The sequence below is a fragment of the Argopecten irradians genome, unplaced genomic scaffold, assembly GCF_041381155.1.
Source record: "Argopecten irradians isolate NY unplaced genomic scaffold, Ai_NY scaffold_0581, whole genome shotgun sequence".
In the NCBI taxonomy this organism is placed as follows: Eukaryota; Metazoa; Mollusca; class Bivalvia; order Pectinida; family Pectinidae; genus Argopecten; species Argopecten irradians.
In genome coordinates this window covers 1-23,625 of record NW_027188048.1, presented here as the reverse complement: position 1 = coordinate 23,625, position 23,625 = coordinate 1, and the positions used below count along the sequence as shown (strand labels likewise).

The 23,625-nt window shown below is 32.8% G+C and overlaps 1 protein-coding gene and 1 long non-coding RNA gene across 2 annotated transcripts; both read right to left on the bottom strand.

Moving 5' to 3' along the window:
* Positions 1 to 941: 941 nt before the first annotated feature.
* LOC138313073 (uncharacterized) lies at positions 942 to 9,269 on the bottom strand. Its single transcript, XR_011207123.1, has 2 exons — positions 9,081 to 9,269; positions 942 to 6,989 (listed from the first exon to the last, which is right to left on the bottom strand). It is a non-coding gene; the product is annotated as an uncharacterized lncRNA (long non-coding RNA).
* Positions 9,270 to 9,781: 512 nt separating this feature from the next.
* Positions 9,782 to 23,271, bottom strand: LOC138313072 (protocadherin Fat 1-like; the record flags this gene model as incomplete). The annotated part of the gene is given in 11 exon segments (XM_069253723.1): positions 9,782 to 11,855; positions 12,175 to 12,272; positions 12,609 to 12,696; positions 13,178 to 13,294; positions 13,769 to 13,900; positions 18,718 to 18,834; positions 19,144 to 19,224; positions 19,888 to 19,962; positions 20,440 to 20,621; positions 21,284 to 21,355; positions 23,132 to 23,271. Coding segments are annotated over 11 exon segments (1,614 nt in total). The 3' UTR covers positions 9,782 to 11,258.
* Between the last annotated feature and the right edge of the window lie 354 nt (positions 23,272 to 23,625).

Genomic DNA, 23,625 nt, shown 5'->3' with positions numbered 1-23,625 from the left:
ATCTGACCCGAAGGGTCAGGATGAACTATAGTCGTCATGTTTCGTCCGTCTTCGTGCGCCGTGATTTAACATTCACATTTTTAACTTCTCAAGTTCTACCAGTGCAATTTGGCTGAAACTTGCATGAAATGATCCTGACATGGTCCCAACAAAGTGTTGGTATTTTTCGAGTCAATCCGAAATCCAAGATCGTCGCCACAGCTGCCATCTTGAAAACACATTTTGAACTTCTTCTCAAGTTCTTCTGGTTCGATTTGGCTGAAACTTGCATGAAATGATCCTGACATGGTCCTGACAAAGTGTTGTTATTTTTCAGGTCGATCTGAAATCCAAGATGGCCACCACAGCCGCCATCTTGAAAACACATTTTGAACTTCTTTTCATTTTTCTGGTTGATTTGGCTGAAACTTGCATGAAATGATCCGAACATGGTCCTGACAAAGTGTTGTTATTTTTCGGGTCGATCTGAAATCCAAGATGGCCACCACAGCCGCCATCTTGAAAACACATTTTGAACTTCTTCTCAAGTTCTACCGGTGCGATTTGGCTGAAATTTGCATGAAATAGTCCTGACAAAGTGTTGTTATTTTTCGGGTCAATCCGAAATCCAAGATGCCCAACACAGTCGCCATCTTGAAAACAGTTTGAACTTCTTCTAAAGTTCTTCTGGTGTTATGTGACTGAAATGATCCTGATATGATATTGACGAAGTGTTGTTACATCTCTGGTTGTGCCAAATCGAAGATGGCTACCGTGACACCATATCCTATTAATTTCATATATGAATATTGTCTAGTTAGTCCGATGACCGTTAAGGCCCTTGGGCCTTTTGATATAGTAATTATAGGGCCCTGCAAGATTTGGGTACACTATTGTAATTATACATGTAATCTTTTTGACAAGTCACTTGGCATCTCCTTATGTAAATACAATTGATACAATACAATACAATGTTATTTTATTTAAGTGTCACACATCTTAAAAATAATTACAGTACCATATAAAAATATCCATCGCACACAATTATTCAAAGCCGTATTTGGCTTATGAGACACTAAAATTAATAAAATTTATATACATGTACGATTGGTGGTATCATAATTTGCATACAGATAGTACCGTCCGCCTATGATTCATCACATATATTACTGCAAAATGAAATTTCTAACTTGTACTATGGTTCATCTGTATAAACTAGAACAATAATTAGCAATACTAAACCATGCAGCTTGTGTATTAAATCTGAACAGATATCATTAGGAAATTAAACCACAAGGAAATGAATTTCTCCCATACTTGACAGGGTTATCCCACGGTTGCTAGGGAAAAGACAGCTCACATGCACTAGATAGTGACGTCATCAATACATATGGCAACAATTATCACTCACAGCGAAGTTCATATCAACTGAAGTTTCACCATTTTTAGGTCATCTGACCGAAGGTCAGGATGACCTATTGTCATCGTGTTTCGTCCGTCGTGCACCGTCCGCCGTGCATAAAACTATTTATACAAAAGCCTACTCCTCCTAAACCCTTGAGTGAATTACATCCATATTTGGTGTGAAACATCCTTGGGGAAGGACAATCATATTTTATATAAATGAGATAGGTCCGACCCCTAGGGGCAGAGGGGCGGGGCCCCAAAATGGGAAATTTTCTTAATTTAAGCTTTTAAATCCTACTCCTCCTTTATCCTTGGATGGATTTCATTCATATTTGGTGTGAGACATCATTGGGGAAGGACAATAATATTTTATATAAATGAGCCTGGTCCGACCCCTAGGGGCTGAGGCCCCAAATGGGGAAATTTTCTTAAATTTTAGCTGTAAAATCCTACTCCTCCTTCATTCTTGGATGAATTTCATCCATATTTGGTATGAAACATCATTAGGGACGGACAATCATATATATATAAATGAGTCTGGTCCGACCCCTAGGGGCTGAGGGGCGGGGCCCCAAAAGGGGAAATTTTCTTAATTTAAGCTTTTAAATCCTACTCCTCCTTTATCCTTGAATGGATTTCATCCATATTTGGTGTGAAACATCATTGGGGAAGGACAATCATATTTTATATAAATGAGCTTGGTCCGACCCCTAGGGGCTGAGGGGCGGGGCCCAAAAAGCGGAAATTTCTTAATTTAAGCTTTTAAATCCTTCTCCTCCTTTATCCTTGAATGGATTTCATCCATATTTGGTGTGAAACAACATTGGGGAAGGACAATCATATTTTATATAAATGATTCAACTAAGGAGTTCCTTGTATTGTTTATATTAACCGTTAACCAATACTTTATACTGTGACTGTTGTTTTGTGCCATGAGTCAGATGACCGTTAAGGCCCATGGGCCTCTTGTTCGTTAAAGTATGAGAGAAAAAGAATCAAACATGGGTTTGTCAGGTGGACAGGGATATCTCAACCTGAGTGAAAGATTTTGACCATCAACTCTCGGCAAGCCTCTGGTTGATTAGCCAAAATCTTTCGCTCAGGTTGAGATATCCCTGTCCACATGATGACAGGCCCATGTAAGATTCTATAAATCCCTTTCTATAGTTAACCTGTTATAAACTTAAAATATGTCTATCTATAAAATATGTCTAACCACCTACGCTTCATCGTATTGTATAATGATTTAGCTAAATTATACTGGAGCTCATCTGTCTGTAGAATATAATAGTATTTATCTCTGGCACTAAGAGAAGAGAACTCATCCGATATTGAACTCACTTGTGTAAATAAATTTGAACAAATGTCACTATAAGAAGCACATTCACAAAGAAAATGAATTTTCTAAACAGAACAGGGCAGAGTCTCTGTTCCTTTAGTAGGTTAGAATAACTGTAAAATAAATAATTACTTGTATGGAACAATTAAACATTTTGTTATGAAGTGGAAAGAAGATTTGAAATCAAACAAGCTCATATACCAGTACCTTAATTACATTCAAGGTCATGACCTTCAAATGTGAAGGTTAACAGAGGGTCAGGACTGGGGGAACTCTGATTCCTTTCAATTACATGTAATTGGTTTATAGACAAAATTGGTAGTACTCGGTTTTAGTTTCAACTTACAAGTAAAAGGGCAAGTGAACTCTTGCACCAAGGCACATCATCTGTCATAGACCTTTAAGGCCCAGTATTATGTTAGCACCATATAAATTAGTAATTTATGATTGTGCAAGATTAAGACATTAACAAAAAGTAATTTGTTGACAACATCAGTATTAATAGTTGGATACAAAGGTGAACATTTCCTGGTTTTACATATGCACACATTGTAACTAAGAGGATAAGTAAATGTTCTACAATACAGGTAGTAAAATTTCTAACTATCAACCCCCCACTTTTTTTTAATATCATTGATTATCAATCAAATTGTTTCCTATTACCAGTATTATAATTAATATAATTATGAACATGAGCACAAAACCATGTGGATATCACTAATTTTAGTTATTGCAAATGTAATTGCCATAGGTCAATAAATGTTGATGAGTTATTTCTTGTTTGGTTTTCATTTACTGTAGAACCAGTGATAATCGTGAATGTATTATATTGTGACCAAACACACTAGAGCTACTTGCAATTTTACTGTATGAATTTGAAATTGAATGAAAAATAACAAATGACAACCAACATAATAGGGATAATGTGTCAGCTCACTTAGATTAAATAGGGGAAATAGACAGTCAGACAATTGTTTTAAATTTCTACTTCTCATTATAAGTACCAAATGGATATTCACTAAATAATAGTTAGAAATGTCCTAAGGAGATGTACAAACACATTTTTCATTAATGATGACTCTGACCCCTGGAGCCAAAGTGGCTGTGTCAATAAGGGAAATACTGAAGAAAATTTTACATTTGTACATACATTTAGAAGACTTGAGACTTTGTCTCAGGTGATCTAAAAAAGCCCATGGCCATATAGGTTTTTATTGGATTGGGAAACATTAAAAAAAAAAAAAAAAAAAACATTTTTATTTAAACGATATTTGTATACCACTTAGTTTATATTCATGAAGACCTGGGCCGTGCACCATAAAACTTTCTCAGACAGATCTTTTACTGATCAAGTCTATGTAAAATCATATACTTGAGTAAAAAATCTGTCTGAGAATAGTTTTATGGTGCCGGGCCAAGGTATTGGGTCTGTGACAAGCTGGGATGAAGGGCTACCAAGTTTGTTAAAATTAATGTGACCTTAACTTTCATTCAAGGTCACAGGGGTCAAATACACTTATATCTTTAAACGACTTGTGAATAACTGAGAGGCCTAGATACCTGATATTAACCCTGGGATGAAGGGCTACCATATATGTGTGTTCAAATGAATGACCTTGAACCATGACATGGATCAAATAGGCTAAAATCTTTAAACAACTTCTTACAAATAAATCAGAGGACTAGAGATCTGATATTGGGTCTGTGACGAGCTGGGATGAAGGGCTACCAAGTTTGTTAAAATGAAAGACCTTGACTGTCATTCAAGGTCACAGGGCTAAAATCTTTAAACGACTTCTTGTGAATAACTAATTATAAGAGACCTGATATTGGGTCTGTGACATGCTGGGGCAAAGGGCTACCATGTTTATTAAAATGAATGACCTTGACCTTTCAGGGGTGTAAAAATCCACTAGCCCGACGCCCGGGGCTACCAAATTTTCAGCTTGGGCTAGTGGAAATTTTAACCATACTAGCCCGGGGCTAGTGACTTTTTTCAAAGATATTTCAAAACAAAAAATATCAATATTAAGTCATAATAACACTTTAAAACATTGCAATTCTAGGTAATATTCGTATCAAACTTTAAATCTTAATCTGGAATCATGTTATCTAATTTATTTACGACTGTAGACGGTACAGTAGACCTCCCGATCACCACAGTGAATAGTGATGCATAGCATTTCATGTGAAAGTTACGTAATTTGCAACACAAGTTCTAGAAAAACAATATACAAACCATCAAATAAGTCATCTCAGCTATCAGATCAGTAAATTTTAATAGTTATAAAAACGATGTTAAAGAACTGGAATCTATTCCTCAAAAAGTCGGCAGCAAAGCCATGCCTGCAGCAGGCAGCCATATTTGTTATGGTTATTCTAATATCCGGGTCAAAGGTCGGGAATCCAAATCCGGTTTCGGGATTTAAAAAAATATCTAAACATTGTGTTCTAGAAATATCACAGATTAAAGATTTTCTTAATGTTTATTTGAATTTAAATAAAAAAGGTAGATGCAAATAATAAAAAAAACTCACTCAATTAAAAATATTTGAATTTATACAGTATAAAAAATACTGGTATTATAAATTTTCCATTTTTTTTTTTTGGCTGGGCTAGTAGATATTTAGGCCGGGCTAGTGAGATTTTGGTGTCTACTAGCCCTGGGCTAGTGCTTTGAAATAAATTTTTACACCCCTGCCTTTATTCAGTGTCTATTAATTTATCAAAAAATAGTTCTTTGTATTGCCTTAATTGTTTGCCACTACTTTATTCTTTGAGGTGTTGCATTGTGACAATAGTCAGATGACTATTACAGTAAGACTCATTAGCCTCTTGTTGGTTATAAAGTTAATCCCACACACCAAACCGTAATTTATTTCTATAGGTATTAATTAACTGTCATTGTTTAAACGTATTACTCTCAAAGATGTTACATAATCATTGATTCCAAAATTCACATCAAAACAAGGAGAACTAACTTCAAGTGCTAACATCTGCATACACTGTTCATCAAGTTCAGCTGGAGAACCAAATATAGGCCTTTCATTATGCTCTCCTCTTAGGGCTTCTGAATTGAAACTTTCTTCGCCAATGTTATTTAAAGCTTCTTCGTCTAGATCCGCACCAGTTGTATTTTGAAACTGACCGGCAATCCAGAGAGCTTGAGGGGATGATTTCACTGTTCTGATTCTGTGAGCATCCCATGCCTGAGACCATACATGAAGTCTTCTGTTAATTTCGTTCATGTATATATAGTGAAGAGCTTGCAAATGAGTGATGTCCAAGCAGTCCAAGATTCCCTGGTCTTCCATATAATAGAACAAATTGTAAAAAAAAGCTTAAAACTCCTTCATAAACATCTCGCCAGAGACGTTCAATCCGTTGATTGTGCGTACTCTTCCCCGTTATAAACCCAGTTAATCCTCTCTTAGATAGCATGAAGTTTGCTACATCAATATTTTCCAGACCTTTATCAGAACGAACTTTATTTGGTGTGCCATATTCAGAAACACCCGACGAAAAACATTGAAATACTGTTTCAGATCTGTTGTTGTCACAACACTTCAAAAACATGATCTTTCTGCTAAAACCATCGATGCCACCTGCTATTACAAACCGCCACCTAACAAGTTTATGATTTGTGTCTATGTGCCACAAATGATTAGGTGCCAAGACATTATACACACGTCTGTGGAGCCGTCCCTTGCATCTCTGAGATACTCCTTTAGAGTCTATACGGTGTATAGAATCCCGGATACGCCATCTTTGAACTTTGATATGTAGTTGCTTGGATAAAATTTGCTTTATCATATTTTCACCACAAAGTGGGAAATCTCCACATATTTTTTTTATGTTTAGATCAAGCATATCATTGGAAATGTCACAAAATGACATTTTACTTAAATTGTAGGCACGCATTCTACGATAAACTGTGCTTTCAGAAACCTGCAGTATCTTGCATATATCAGATATTTGAAATCCATTGTCTAATAAATACTCTAGTGTACATTTTGGGAGGTCAAATACAGGTGCCCTGCCATCCAATGACACTTTGGCAGGAGGAGTGTGACCATACTTTACACATTCAGTTCTAAGTTTCATCATGTCAGAAGAGTTGACTATACCCAATGTTCCAAGTTCAACAGCAGATAGTTTTTCCAACAATATCTGGCGTTATTTTCTCTCTTTCAAAATTGTTGTATGCATGGTCGAAGTCAAGCTTCTTGAGAATAACTGACATCTGATTGTCCTCCATTTTTCGCTAAAAAGCAAAAACATAAAAACAGATTAAATCTTTATCTATATATACAATCAAAAGAAGTTATGAGGCTTTTCTGTAATTCATGAATATATACAAAAAAAATTACATTGCTTATTCAATATTGATAAAAGCACATTTTACATTGCCTGCTAATGAACATGTTTTTCTTTCTTTCTTTTTTTTTTTTTTTTTTTGTTTGTTTTAAATCGAAGGTTCCAAGTCTGCTAAGACTACATTTTGGATGCCATTGGCCCATTGGTGACAATGTGACATATCACTTCATTCAGAAAATGCTCACTAATTTGTTGAACAACAACAGGCCCATGGGCCTTAATAGTCATCAGACATTAAAAGCTTTATGAATGGGTATATACGATGCCTTTTACAGGTTGGGCACAAACCTGCATATGGGTAACAGTTACCTGTCTGAGTAATCATAAATTACCCAAATGAGGAATTATGTGAAAGAAAAATCCATGAAGTTTTAAAATTTTTTTATCAAAAAAGGGCGTAATAATTTTGATATGGCACCATTACAAACATAACTTAGTACATTTTTTAAATGGGACAAACTTCATTGATTTAATTTTGGTAAAAGTCACAAACTAAAACAGGTTACTATGGTGCTAACAAAAGAACACAGGTAAAACTCATTCAACCATGACATTTACATTGAACTTCCCTGATGGGCTGTGCACTGTAGTCAATGGAGAACACAGGTTTCTGAAAATTAGTTATAGATTATATAATCATGGACCAACAAGAAGAGTGCCCCAAGATCATTTTTAGACATTTTAGAGGTCTAGATAAAAAAAAAAAACGATAAAAAGTCTCTCTTCTACATATACAGTGTGTATGTGTTTGAATACTAATGGTGAAATCTATATATAGATATAAAAATTTCCCCTTTATCGATGCGTCTCTAGTGCGTAGTTGACGCCAAAGATAAACTAGTGATTACTATACGATGCCTCCCAAGAAGACAGATTTTTAATCCGGCCAATGAGATTGCAGTGGAGGCCTCGCTCACGCATATTACATGTATATATCCTACAGACAGTATGAATCTTAATTAAATAATTGTCAAAAATCTACAAATGCAGAGTAATGTTTGTCATAATGGGGCTTAAATCGTCTTTGTGACGGCACTTTGTATAGATGTGTAGGATGATTTTGAAAGGAAAATTATCGCTCTTTCCAACGGTAGTAACCGTTTTTATGAAGATGTGCTAGAAATGTGTTTTTATCGCCGCTTAAGGTAGGCAGGTTAGAAACTTTGAGTCTGTGAGCTTTGGCCACCCTTCTCGTATATCGTACCATGTACTGTAAAGTATGATTTTTATCGTTTTTTTTTTTATCTAAGCTTAGACCTCTAAAACGTCTAAAGATGGTCTTGGTGCACTCTGGTGGGTCCATGGTTATATAATCTGTAACTAATACTCAGATCCCTGTGTTAGGACACTCTGGTGGGTCCATGATTATATAATCTATAACTAATTCTCAGATCCCTGTGATGGAGAAAACCTAAATTGTCATCTTACAAGTTACAACAAAATGAGAGACAACAGAATTTGACATTTCATGCATAGAAACATAGAGTCTTACTCTTTGTTTAGTTGTAAGGCATTCTAAAAATTATGACGCCGTTTTTAATATTTTTTTTAAAAAACAACATAAGGCCTACTAACCAGTATGTGTTTTATTTTCACAGAATTCCTCAATTGGGTAACTTATTGATTACTACAAACAGGTAACTACTCAAATAGGTAACTGTTACCCATATCATATGCAGGGTTGTACCCAATCTGTTTTTAGGTCATGCCATGGTCACTTATATATGGTATTTGGTTTAAATCAGTCCCGACTCAAATCGGCCCTATACATACCGGTAAGTTACAATTCAACGTAGATCTAGACTAATTCATCAACTGCTTAAAAATATACAAACTAACGTTAACGTCATTGTACCCAAATTGTTACTGTACTGGGACCCAACCAGTAATCGTGATTGTGTGCATATCCAACTGTGCGTATAGATTTTCGAATGTCTGGAGCTGCTGATAAATACTTCATGATAGAAAATTTACAAACCTGCAGCATCTGCATCAAAAGATCAAGCTTCTACACCTCGTGTCATGGCGGTAGTGTCATGGTGGCAGACACATGACAGAAAATAACCCCGGTAAAAAGTTCCGAATCGGAGTCACAGAGACGCTTACATCACTCATACATACAATGAAACAGTACAATCATACAAAGAAAAAGTATAACCATACAATGGGAAAGTGTAACCATATAATGGAAAAGTATAATCATATAAAGTATATATGCAATAAAATAATGATGTTTGTAAATAATGTAAAGTAGAATCATACAATGGTAAAACCAAATAAAATAAAGATGAAATCAAATAATATAACGATAAATGAAAATAATACAATGATAACACCAAATAAAACAATGATAGATGCAAATCAAATATACATGTCACCAAATCAAATAATGGTGAAATCGATTGATATAATGGTAACAGAAAATAATACCATGACAAATGAAAATGAAACAATGGTTGAAGTAAATGATACATTGGTCAAATCAAATCAAATATAGATAAAATGATACCAAATATTGATAAGATCAAATCATATAATGATACAACCAAATCATATAATGATACAACCATATCATATAATGAAAATACCAATTCATATAAGTATATTTGAACCATACGAGACAGCTATGGCGTTCCATAGATAAGAATAAAAATTAATAGAATACAACAAAATGTGCAATCACGTTCGACTTGTTTTAATAAATTATACAATGATTTCTTACCAATGTATCAATGAGAATACGAACCGGTCTATGACATTGGGTTTATGCAATCAATATGTACAATTGTAATTGATCGATAACACAGCTGCTTGTTAACGCATTTAGAGCGTTTTTATAGCAATTGATATGTAGTTGACTAAATAAGACATATAATTACACGGAAACAATTTCGATAGTATGCTTTCAACTAATACTTATAAATACACTCTTAAATACATATTTGTTTTTGTTATTCTAAACTGTAAGATGTTCTGGCTTTATCATCTAGTAATTCTATTATCATTCTAGTTATCTCCCTTTACATACCCTAAGCATAAATTCGATGATAGGAGCAACTTTTATTTCAGATATTATATAACATAACTAAAAACAGTTATCGAAATCAATTTAGCGTGATTAAATGAAGTAACAAAAAATAAATTAGTATTTATACAATCATTTTTATAAATCATATCAAAACTTAAATGCATCAATCATTAGCATTCAAAAACAAACATATAAATATATGGCACAATAAAGTATTCACGGTTCACTGAACACATGTATTGTGTTGGTGACAAACAACTAAACTGTATGGGTTAACACTAATTCATCGGATCAATCACACGTTATCGTAGAAAATTCTGGCAAAAAACACATCCTTAAACAGAATCTATAAATACAAATCTAGCTACTGGCCAATCAGTGATGAATTCCAATCCTTCGTGTATTAGCTTTTCAGACAACGTAAAATAAATTTCCAACTTTTCCAAGTTAAACAACCAACAGCCATTTTCCATTAAATATGGACTTTGGAATGTATATGCAAATATATTCCAAGTGATAAATAACATGACGTAAAATTACTAGTATTTGTTACAAATGTTGAAGCACATCGCTATGGCTATGGACAAGAGATAGACCCTCTTTTATACCATACATATGACTTGATGCCAGTTAACTGACAGAATTGCTCTAAGTTACGATATCACCGTAATAAAATGAAGTCTGAAGTCAGAATGATTTAAAATATTGACATACCAATTAATTATTATCACAGCTCTCATGTCAATATCACGGATTCTAGTCGTTCAGTATGTTTACAACACAATTGTCTATAAATACATTGTGCTGAAATTGACTCACCACATATATTCCAACATATAGCGGAATGTTTACACACACATATATATGTATCTCATAGTACTATTCAGCAGCCGAAAAAGGTCAATCTGCAAAACACTTCCTCCCCAAGAGCGACTTAATTGACCAAACGCAAATACAATTCAGCTATATGTTTAGGAGGAAATTGTTTAAAATGTTTCAATATATGACCAAAGGAAGAATACATTTTCAAGAAGACATTTTCTATATGGCCGACTCACAATGGAAGATAGAGAGATTGCGATCCAACATTGTACAATGGGAAGTAAACTCGTCCTCTTATGTATCAGGTTATTCGTCCTGGACCGTTAATCTCCTATTAGGATCAGTAGTTTTGTTGTCCTTACTCCTCGTTGATCGTTTTATCTTATCTTTCTGTGTTGATTTGAAGAACTCGGGATCCGCAGCCATGTCATATTCTCTCGTACCATCATATATATCAATCTCCTTTTTCTTGTTTCTCCGTCTAGATCGCTTCTTCTTTCTATCTGTTTCTGTACCAGTCGATGTCATATTCAAGGGAGGTAATTGTCCTTTCTTACCGGCCGGTGTCGGAAGCAGCATGGGATCAATAAGAATCTCTTTACTTCCTTCTCGGTCAGTATCCAGCTCTTCCTCTTCGGTACGAGGAGTTTCAGGTCGATCCTGATCCGGCCGTACAGCACGTGACATCCTTTTATAATATAATAAGAAACCAATCAACAAGGCAACAATGACAACAAGGGCGACAACTCCGATAACGATGAGTATGAGCTTGAAATCTGACCCTTCCTCTGCAGTTGATTTACCAGCATCTGGCGGTAGATGTACCGTGTCGTTACCGAGGGTAATTAACATTGGGACAGTCTGCGATAGTTGGTTAGTCGTGCCAGGGCAGTTCTCCGTCGCCTGTCGGTAACATAATCACAAAGATAATAATGAATTTTATTTCATTATTCAGGACAAGAGTTCTATTCTTAGAAGTCGACATCTTAATGGTATTTATCTAAATCGGTATTATAACGATTAGTAAGAATTAGCTATTTCTTTATTTCCGTTACCAATACAATTGTCTTGGCATGCTTTTCTTTAACTGCTATAAAGTTTAACTCTGTTTACCTAAAAGTGGTTATGATCAAATGTGTAAACAGAATCTATTTATAGGGATGCTTAAGTTACTATGGTATGGTATACTCTACTTCATGGTTATAAAGTAACACTAATATACCTGTATCTGAATGACTTGAGCTGGTGACGTCACATCCATTGTCTGACTGATCTCCCCCGTGATGGAATCAATATCAAAAGACTGACTAAACAAGCCACCTTAAAAATTAAAATGATATAATGTTCTGTATTTGCATATTACAGAGTTATCTGCCCTTGTGGATAGGTATGGATTGTGACGTCATGTGTTTGCGAAATAATGACGTAACAATGGATACCTACGCACAATGGAGCTAACTATGTAATATGCGAAGAGGAATACCAAATTATCAATATCTAATGCAATTTATATGCTTGGATGTTCTGTAAATAGTGAATTCACCAATCATGTCTAACAGACCGCGATTGCAACCACTGTCAAATAATGCAAATAATGTCATATCGTAATTTTTTGATAATTGGATGGCTTCTCTTTGATTTCTACAATAAACTTACCTTGAAGTAGACTGTATACAACTGAGCAGTTTATAGACAGATCCTGGTCGTAAGCGTGGATAGCGGTTGGTGACACTGTTAGTTTACCCTGAAACAAGGCATTATACAGTTACACAGCACTAGACTCTTAGGTCACTAGGTACTGCATGACAATGATACAGCAACAAAATTGGTTTTATTTATTTGAAATTTTAAAATGTTTAAAATTAGCTCTGGTCAAAGCCTCCGTTTGTAGCATTTGGCATTAGTTAGATATTGTCAAGTTTGACATGTACATTCGACAATCATTGCCAATGCTGTATGGACGCACCACTTGTTTGTTTGATTAATTAACATCATATTACCATATCCTATTGTGTTTTCTTGTATAGTGGAACTGTAGCCCTTTTAATAGTGCTATATCATTGAGGTATGCTGCCGAAGACACCAAGCAACATACCCCATCCGGTCACATTATACTGGCAACAGTTACCACTAACAAGGCGTCGAAGTAAAGGACCTACTGTATTAAAGTACATTATGTATTTTAAAGATGCAATTATCTGCTTCTCATTAAAAGTGATACATACCCTGTATGAGATACTGGTATGAGCCGTATAAGTGAATTCATCAAAGGCCGGAGGTAGGTCGTTCACGTCCGTAATGTCTATTCGTAGAGTTGTTGTCGAGAAGCGATTTTCTGGATCCTTATAACAGAGAACAAATGGAATAATAACACAATTCTTTCACATAAAGAGCATAGCTCATGTGTTGCATATAAATATATAAACGTATTTTAAGTCCATTTTCAAATAAATGAAATTACATTGATTATTCGATGACTTTAACCCACCAATATTCCTCTATTTAAGTCAATTTTTTAGTGAATTCTTAGGTTGACCGACATGCATCAATACAAAAACACACAGTTGTTCAATATTTCAGAATTTCTATTCTAAGCTACCCGATATAAATGCGGTATGTTCCATTCTTTTTCTTTCTAAGTGGTTCTCCTGTAAGACTGGGAGAGCGTGATGTTCTCAATCCAGGGATAAAACGGAGTCGTGAAAACGGTAGTTCTTCTTAAATGATTGGAGTTTTTTACGATATCAATATCGATCCTTTTATACTCTTCTTATACGGTCACATTTAAAGCCTGATGATCTTGCAAATATACTTACCGTTACCATCACGTTGACCATGAAATATACGGGCTTTCTCGTGATATATATAGCGTCAAAGTCTACTGATCGTGTTAAAACAACGTCACCAACACTTCCAAGTCTGATTTCAACATAATCTATTCCATTTACCTGTAAACCAAATAGTAAAATAACTGCTTCAAACCTGTTTTCTAAATCAAATGTCAACAGTCAGTAAAAAAAATTACATTGTTTCAGCAGTTGCGTTGATGAATACATGACATCAGAATCAACACAGTTTATCAACTGATCTCCATGATTTCATGTTCACATGAAGAACATTCTTCACTGCGATTTATTGTTTATGATTTAGACGACTATGAATCTATTTTATCTGTAGATGGTTTTCCTTTTCTTATCTCCTGCATAATACACGAATTATTTGCACTCGAAAATAAATTGATTCCATCAATGGCTTTTCACAACAAAAGATACATATGTAACACTGTAATACAATGTACGTATCTAAGACATGCGTCGTCAATGTATCAGAATACGTTTCCTCTGTCGGTACAGTTAGTTCGTTTTCCTGTTACCATTTGGACACTCATTTACAGGTAGTATGTTCATTTTTATATCTACAGCATATTTACATATAACATCACATTAGACGTTTTCCAGTTTCATAATTTACAGACTTCAAGAAAGGATATAATAACCTGAGGATCTGTAGTGTAGCTGGAGATTGTAATTATATATGATATAATATTATATAATTACCTGAGGATCTGTAGTGTAGCTGGAGATTGTAATTATAAAATATAATATTATATAATTACCTGAGGATCTGTAGTGTAGCTAGAGATTATATATATAATGTAATATAATTACCTGAGGATCTGTAGTGTAGCTGAAGATTGTAATTATAAAATATAATATAATATAATTACCTGAGGATCTGTCGTGTAGCTAGAGATTGTAATTATATATAACATAATATAATTACCTGAGGATCTGTAGCGTAGCTGGAGATTGTAATTATATATAATGTAATATAATTACCTGAGGATCTGTAGTGTAGCTGGAGATTGTAATTATATATAATGTAATATAAATTACCTGAGGATCTGTAGTGTAGCTGGAGATTATAATTATATATAATGTAATATAATTACCTGAGGATCTGTAGTGTAGCTGGAGATTGTAATTATATATAATGTAATATAATTACCTGAGGATCTGTAGTGTAGCTGGAGATTGTAATTATATATAATGTAATATAATTACCTGAGGATCTGTAGCGTAGCTGGAGATTGTAATTATATATAATGTAATATAATTACCTGAGGATCTGTAGTGTAGCTAGAGATTGTAATTATATATAATGTAATATAATTACCTGAGGATCTGTAGTGTAGCTGGAGATTGTAATTATATATAATGTAATATAATTACCTGAGGATCTGTAGTGTAGCTAGAGATTGTAATTATATATAACATAATATAATTACCTGAGGATCTGTAGTGTAGCTGGAGATTGTAATTATATATAATGTAATATAATTACCTGAGGATCTGTAGTGTAGCTAGAGATTGTAATTATATATAACATAATATAATTACCTGAGGATCTGTAGTGTAGCTGGAGATTGTAATTATATATAATGTAATATAATTACCTGAGGATCTGTAGTGTAGCTGAAGATTGTAATTATATATAATGTAATATAATTACCTGAGGATTTGTAGTATAGCTAGAGATTGTAATTATATATAATGTAATATAATTACCTGAGGATCTGTAGTGTAGCTGGAGATTGTAATTATATATAATGTAATATAATTACCTGAGGATCTGTAGTGTAGCTGGAGATTGTAATTATATATAATGTAATATGATTACCTGAGGATCTGTAGTGTAGCTGAAGATTGTAATTATATATAATGTAACATAATTACCTGAGGATCTGTAGTGTAGCTGGAGATTGTAATTATATATAACATAATATAATTACCTGAGGATCTGTAGCGTAGCTGGAGATTGTAATTATATATATATGTAATATAATTACCTGAGGATCTGTAGTGTAGCTGGAGATTGTAATTATATATAATGTAATATAATTACCTGAGGATCTGTAGTGTAGCTGGAGATTGTAATTATATATAATGTAATATAATTACCTGAGGATCTGTAGTGTAGCTGGAGATTGTAATTATATATAATGTAATATAATTACCTGAGGATCTGTAGTGTAGCTGAAGATTGTAATTATATATAATGTAATATAATTACCTGAGGATTTGTAGTATAGCTAGAGATTGTAATTATATATAACATAATATAATTACCTGAGGATCTGTAGTGTAGCTAGAGATTGTAATTATATATAATGTAATATAATTACCTGAGGATCTGTAGTGTAGCTGGAGATTGTAATTATATATAATGTAATATAATTACCTGAGGATCTGTAGTGTAGCTGGAGATTGTAATTATATATAATGTAATATAATTACCTGAGGATCTGTAGTGTAGCTGGAGATTGTAATTATATATAATGTAATATAATTACCTGAGGATCTGTAGTGTAGCTAGAGATTGTAATTATATATAATGTAATATGATTACCTGAGGATCTGTAGTGTAGCTGGAGATTATAATTATATATAATGTAATATGATTACCTGAGGATCTGTAGTGTAGCTGAAGATTGTAATTATATATAATGTAACATAATTACCTGAGGATCTGTAGTGTAGCTGGAGATTGTAATTATATATAACATAATATAATTACCTGAGGATCTGTAGCGTAGCTGGAGATTGTAATTATATATAATGTAATATAATTACCTGAGGATCTGTAGTGTAGCTGGAGATTGTAATTATATATAATGTAATATAATTACCTGAGGATCTGTAGTGTAGCTGGAGATTGTAATTATATATAAATGTAATATAATTACCTGAGGATCTGTAGTGTAGCTGGAGATTATAATTATATATAATGTAATATAATTACCTGAGGATCTGTAGTGTAGCTGGAGATTGTAATTATATATAATGTAATATAATTACCTGAGGATCTGTAGTGTAGCTGGAGATTGTAATTATATATAATGTAATATAATTACCTGAGGATCTGTAGCGTAGCTGGAGATTGTAATTATATATAATGTAATATAATTACCTGAGGATCTGTAGTGTAGCTAGAGATTGTAATTATATATAATGTAATATAATTACCTGAGGATCTGTAGTGTAGCTAGAGATTGTAATTATATATAACATAATATAAATTACCTGAGGATCTGTAGTGTAGCTGGAGATTGTAATTATATATAATGTAATATAATTACCTGAGGATCTGTAGTGTAGCTGAAGATTGTAATTATATATAATGTAATATAATTACCTGAGGATTTGTAGTATAGCTAGAGATTGTAATTATATATAATGTAATATAATTACCTGAGGATCTGTATTGTAGCTGGAGATTGTAATTATATATAATGTAATATAATTACCTGAGGATCTGTAGTGTAGCTGGAGATTGTAATTATATATAATGTAATATGATTACCTGAGGATCTGTAGTGTAGCTGGAGATTGTAATTATATATAATGTAATATGATTACCTGAGGATCTGTAGTGTAGCTGAAGATTGTAATTATATATAATGTAACATAATTACCTGAGGATCTGTAGTGTAGCTGGAGATTGTAATTATATATAACATAATATAATTACCTGAGGATCTGTAGCGTAGCTGGAGATTGTAATTATATATAATGTAATATAATTACCTGAGGATCTGTAGCGTAGCTGGAGATTGTAATTATATATAATGTAATATAATTACCTGAGGATCTGTAGTGTAGCTAGAGATTGTAATTATATATAATGTAATATAATTACCTGAGGATCTGTAGTGTAGCTGGAAATTGTAATTATATATAATGTAATATAATTACCTGAGGATCTGTAGTGTAGCTGGAGATTGTAATTATATATAATGTAATATAATTACCTGAGGATCTGTAGTGTAGCTGAAGATTGTAATTATATATATAATGTAATATAATTACCTGAGGATTTGTAGTATAGCTAGAGATTGTAATTATATATAACATAATATAATTACCTGAGGATCTGTAGTGTAGCTAGAGATTGTAATTATATATAATGTAATATAATTACCTGAGGATCTGTAGTGTAGCTGGAGATTGTAATTATATATAATGTAATATAATTACCTGAGGATCTGTAGTGTAGCTGGAGATTGTAATTATATATAATGTAATATAATTACCTGAGGATCTGTAGTGTAGCTGGAGATTGTAATTATATATAATGTAATATAATTACCTGAGGATCTGTAGTGTAGCTAGAGATTGTAATTATATATAATGTAATATGATTACCTGAGGATCTGTAGTGTAGCTGGAGATTGTAATTATATATAATGTAATATAATTACCTGAGGATCTGTAGTGTAGCTGGAGATTGTAATTATATATAATGTAATATAATTACCTGAGGATCTGTAGTGTAGCTAGAGATTGTAATTATATATAATGTAATATAATTACCTGAGGATCTGTAGTGTAGCTGGAGATTGTAATTATATATAATGTAATATAATTACCTGAGGATCTGTAGTGTAGCTGAAGATTGTAATTATATATAATGTAACATAATTACCTGAGGATCTGTAGTGTAGCTGGAGATTGTAATTATATATAACATAATATAATTACCTGAGGATCTGTAGCGTAGCTAGAGATTGTAATTATATATAATGTAATATAATTACCTGAGGATCTGTAGTGTAGCTGGAGATTGTAATTATATATAATGTAATATAATTACCTGAGGATCTGTAGTGTAGCTGGAGATTGTAATTATATATAATGTAATATAATTACCTGAGGATCTGTAGCGTAGCTAGAGATTGTAATTATATATAATGTAATATGATTACCTGAGGATCTGTAGTGTAGCTGGAGATTGTAATGGTGTTCATCCCAAATTTAGGAGGACAATCCTCGTCCGTCAGGGTATTATTGATAAGTATTAATGTTTTTCCGACTGGTGCATCCTATGGGTAATCGGTGATAAATAAGAAAATATTGACACAAGCAATGTTATTGTTTTATAAAACAAGCACAATTTGACGAAATGAAATAATATTTTGTCATAAACAAGACTAATTGCATATATCGTTCTATCGTCATTTAGGAACAAATTTAAAATGAAAAAAATAGTTATTCAGTTAAAACAAAGGCGATAAAATTAGATAACTTCACATGGTGCTATATACGTTAAGCACTTCGGATATTGTAGGCCTATTTGTTCTGAACTTTATTCCTTAGTGTTTTACTAGCAGAATGTCTAGTAAGAATCTTACCTCGGGTACTGTAATGCTAAGTGGTTTTACAGAAAAGTCTGGTTTAAATTCATCCACTTCAGTATTAATTACTGTAAAACTCTGAAAAATACACGAAATAATTTTAAACATAGAAAATTCGTTTCATCTATAAAAGAAACGATCAATGAGAATATTTTATTTCACTTTATATATGTAGAACATGTTTTATTTATGATAAGGTTGTGATGTCAATTTTTAAAGTACCAAATTATATTTAATTTCTCTTCATTTCCCAGTTATTGCTATATCATTTGTTAAACCAAAGTAGCATCGACCCAACTCGAATTTAACACTAGTTAAAACATTGGATTCACCTTATACAAACGTAGGATGCATGACATAATTCTTAGTATATGCAATAAGATGGAATTACAGTTCAAGTTGCGTTAGAACAAGGCTGTTTTCAGCCGAAACCCTTTGTTTGTATGTCTTCAGACCGAGGTAACGTGTTCCAAATGATTCGAAACAGTTCTAACAAGCCTAATTATATACAAAAATTATAGGCAAAAGAACTCCAACTGATTTATATTTCCAAAACTACAAACAAGATAAAAAATATTTAAATGCATAAAAACAACCTCAAAGGCAGCGAATAATCGAACATCGAAAATTTGCAGTTTCTACTACTTTCATTTAAATTCATAATGCATTACCTATATTAATGAAGTATGAGCAGTAAATAGTAAGATAGAGTTTATCCAAACCAGAACTAATACTACTTACCAATGGAACAGGGGTAGAACTGTCTGAAGGATCTTTACAGTTAATACCAATAACAAATGAGTTTAACTCCCGCTTCTGTAAAAATATGATAATCAGCGTCATATCTACAATGTTTATTTTCACGGATGCCCTTCCGGAGGTTACATTAAAAAACTTAACATAAAAGTTATTTCTAGGATAGATTATACATGTATATAAAAATATTTTCATTTTAGAATTGACCAAGATTACATTTTTAAACATATCGATAGAAATTTCTGCAAATTTTTGAATTTATTTTAACTTTATTGTTTTAAATTAAACAAGGCTAATCTCACATCGACCATATTTGAAGGCTATAATTATAATCAAAACAACACATGAATATTATTGTATTTTTTCATTTCAAAAATATTAATGTAACAATATATATATAGATATTATAACTGATTTAATCCACCAATGGAGAGAACTTATATAGGCCTAGCCTGTTGTTCCATCCTATTGACTGTACCATCAATATGTCAATAAAATTTGTTGAAATGAGAAAAAAAACACCTCATTACAACTTACGTAAACGCTACAGAAATACTCTGCGTTAAGTGGTTGAAGCAGCGAAAGAATAACCCTCGTGTTGGTTACAGAGATGTTTATGAATTGATTCAGCAGATCGTATTCAAGGACCTGGTCTACGTTCGTTATGCTGAAAGTCCAATTCAGTGTTGGTAGGTTTGTCGTGTTTAAAAGGACGATATCTGTACACAAACAAAAAAACTACAACAAATGATAATTCCACGACGTTTAGTCATAGGATTACACATAAATACGTCATGCTGTGTGATTCAACGTTGGATCAGCATTTGCCCGCTTAAAGGATAACACGCATTTGCTATAAACCTTTGTAAGTTGTGGTGTTGACGTAATCCATATACATAACGTCATTATGTTCAGTGTTATCAGCGCTTGATCCTAAAATTGTTTGAAAGACTGTTCTTTTGACATATACATGTAGGTACATATATGTAATGAATGTTCAAACAAAATGTATTAAAATTATACTGGATGACACAGTTCTATTATTGACAAGTTGATTACAACACTGTAATCCTTTTTGTTTTATCTAATATGTCTTCAATTATCAATAATGATTAAATATTGCTTGTAAAGAGCACTTTCATTGGCTAAAAATTACTTTATCAACCAATAACGTCGCTTCTGATTTGCTGAGATAACGGCGTAATAATTTCTTAGACAAAAGAGTTCCAAATTTTAGTAAAGTGAATTATAAGGATTGATTTGAATAGATTTTTTATGTTATGAAGATATAACACAAAAATATCACATAATAAATCTATTCAAGTTAATCCTTAAGTAATGCATGACAAGTTCACACACCCACTAGATATAGAGTACTTACCACTATCCTTTTCAGTAACCTGAGCAAGAGCTGGTGATATTGCCTGAATGCTGTTGATACAACTCCCCTTTACTGTAAAAATAAAAAATTATGTTATTATAATCTCAGTCGTTTTGATCAAAATGTTGGATCAGAATATTGTTAAAGTGAACAGTCGGGCAAGGATGGCTAAAGTCGGTAAAAATGGTGTGAATGTATCCAGTATAATTTCTTATGAAATAGAAAAATAAAATCTTTAATGGTCAGAACTGGAAAACGTAAGCAGAACTTGGCCGTCGTATTAATATGTGAGAACATTTGGAAGGCCAATGAACGCATTTAGACTGGTTTTCTTTGCCCGACTATTCACTTTAAGGAAGGGTTATCATGTTTAGAACTAAATTTTCGTTTTTTTGCTTGTTTGTTTATTTGTTTGTTTTTAAATTTTTTTTTTTTTTTTGCATTTTACCTCAGTTGTACATGCAAGGAATGAGATTTATGTAAATAAAACTTTGTTAAGTTTCTGATAGTATAGGTAATTAGTAACAAATCAAATGCTTTGATTTATGACGAATTTGAAATAATTCTGAATAAGATATATATCTTTCAATAACTTATATTGCTAATCAATTGATTAATTTAAAGTGAACAGTCGGGCAAGGATGGCTTAAGTCGGTAAAAATGGTGTTAATGTATCCAGTATGATTTCTTATGAAATAGAAAAATAAAATCTCTCGTGAAAATCTGTCTGCGTACAAAGAAATTAGTTTAAAGAATAGGAATCCTAAAACGTCCTCCCGGCTGACTATGTCCGTGATTACATTTATACGCAGCCTCGCTTTCAATGCTTTCAACTTTTCTTTATTTCAATGGTCAGAACTGGGAAAAGTAAGCAGAACTTGACCGTCGTATTAATATGTGAGACCTTTTGGAAGGCCTATCAACGCATTTAGACTGGTTTTCTTTGCCCGACTATTCACTTTAATATTAATGCAAAGTTTATAACTTATACAAACAAGAAAAATTACCAAATAAATAACATAATTTTCAGAAAAAGAAAATTGATCGTTAATACGCTGGAACAAATCTTTAATTACATTAAAATCATGACATATTATATCATCAAACTTATGATTTAGTTCATATTGATATCGAACGCGAACAAATATACAAATATTCATATAAAAATACACAATATTTCACGTCTTCCTTATTTACAACAAATATTCCCAGTGTATACAAGATATCACAACAAAATATGTTCAAATCAAAACAAATAAGCGAATACATAACACGACCAAGTGTTCTTAATGACAATCGTGCATTAATATTATACGATTTTACAATTATTCGTGAAAATTTTGAATTTGCGTTTGAGTTCTCTCGCGAAATTACGGTATAAATTGAACCTCGCAAAAATATAATGGTTAAAGATGCTCCATCGCCGACAGGGTATATATGATATTCATCATTTGAACAGTAATTGGCGTTAAATCCTGTATATCATGTCTAATTAACACAAAAAAAAATAATATAAAATAATTTATCTTGCCTTTGGTGCATGAGCAGTCATTACTTCATTCCATATAGCATATAGTGCCACCGAATTTTTTCGGAATGCAATTCATTTTTTTTTTTATAGTTTTAACTTAAAATAAAATTAGAAGCTCAAACTTTTCAATGGTGGTAAGGATGTAAAGTAAGTTACTTTTATAACTGAAGAAAAATACTAAATGGTCGTTTGTTGTTTTTTGATTGTGAAAAAATACCATTTGTCAGCGGTGGAGCATCTTTAAATAGTATCTTACTATTGTTCAATTCCTAAAATGTATACGATTATGTGTATGACAATTAAGCAAATAAACAAACCTGTGGTCAGGGAGATGGCGACGAGGTAAACAGCTATTAAAGACGAAAAGGTCATAAACTGCTATAGGCTAGGCAACTGGAGGGTAAAATTTCAGATGTTGGTCCTTAATTAGTCTCACATGTCAAATGTTGATCTGTAATATACCGAAGTTTCCATAAAGTGCGTGAATATTCACATTATAATTCCTTTTACTTTGTAAAAGGCACGTTGTCTTAAAGAGAAGTTAAAAAATACAACAACAAAAAAGGGGAATAGGATAGGATAAGAGATAAATGCAGCTTGCACCATTCTCTGCCCTCAAAATCTGGCTTAACTACCAGTATTTTTCCACTTCTTCAAATAGTCGGCACTAACATCCCTAGTTTGTGCTTCCTACCACAAACTAACAAGCAGCAAGCTCTGTTCACTCAAGGAATTAACGCAACAAGGATATGGCGAATACTTGGCACATCTTAATGAAAAAAGATGGCCGATAAGTTTTATTATATGATCT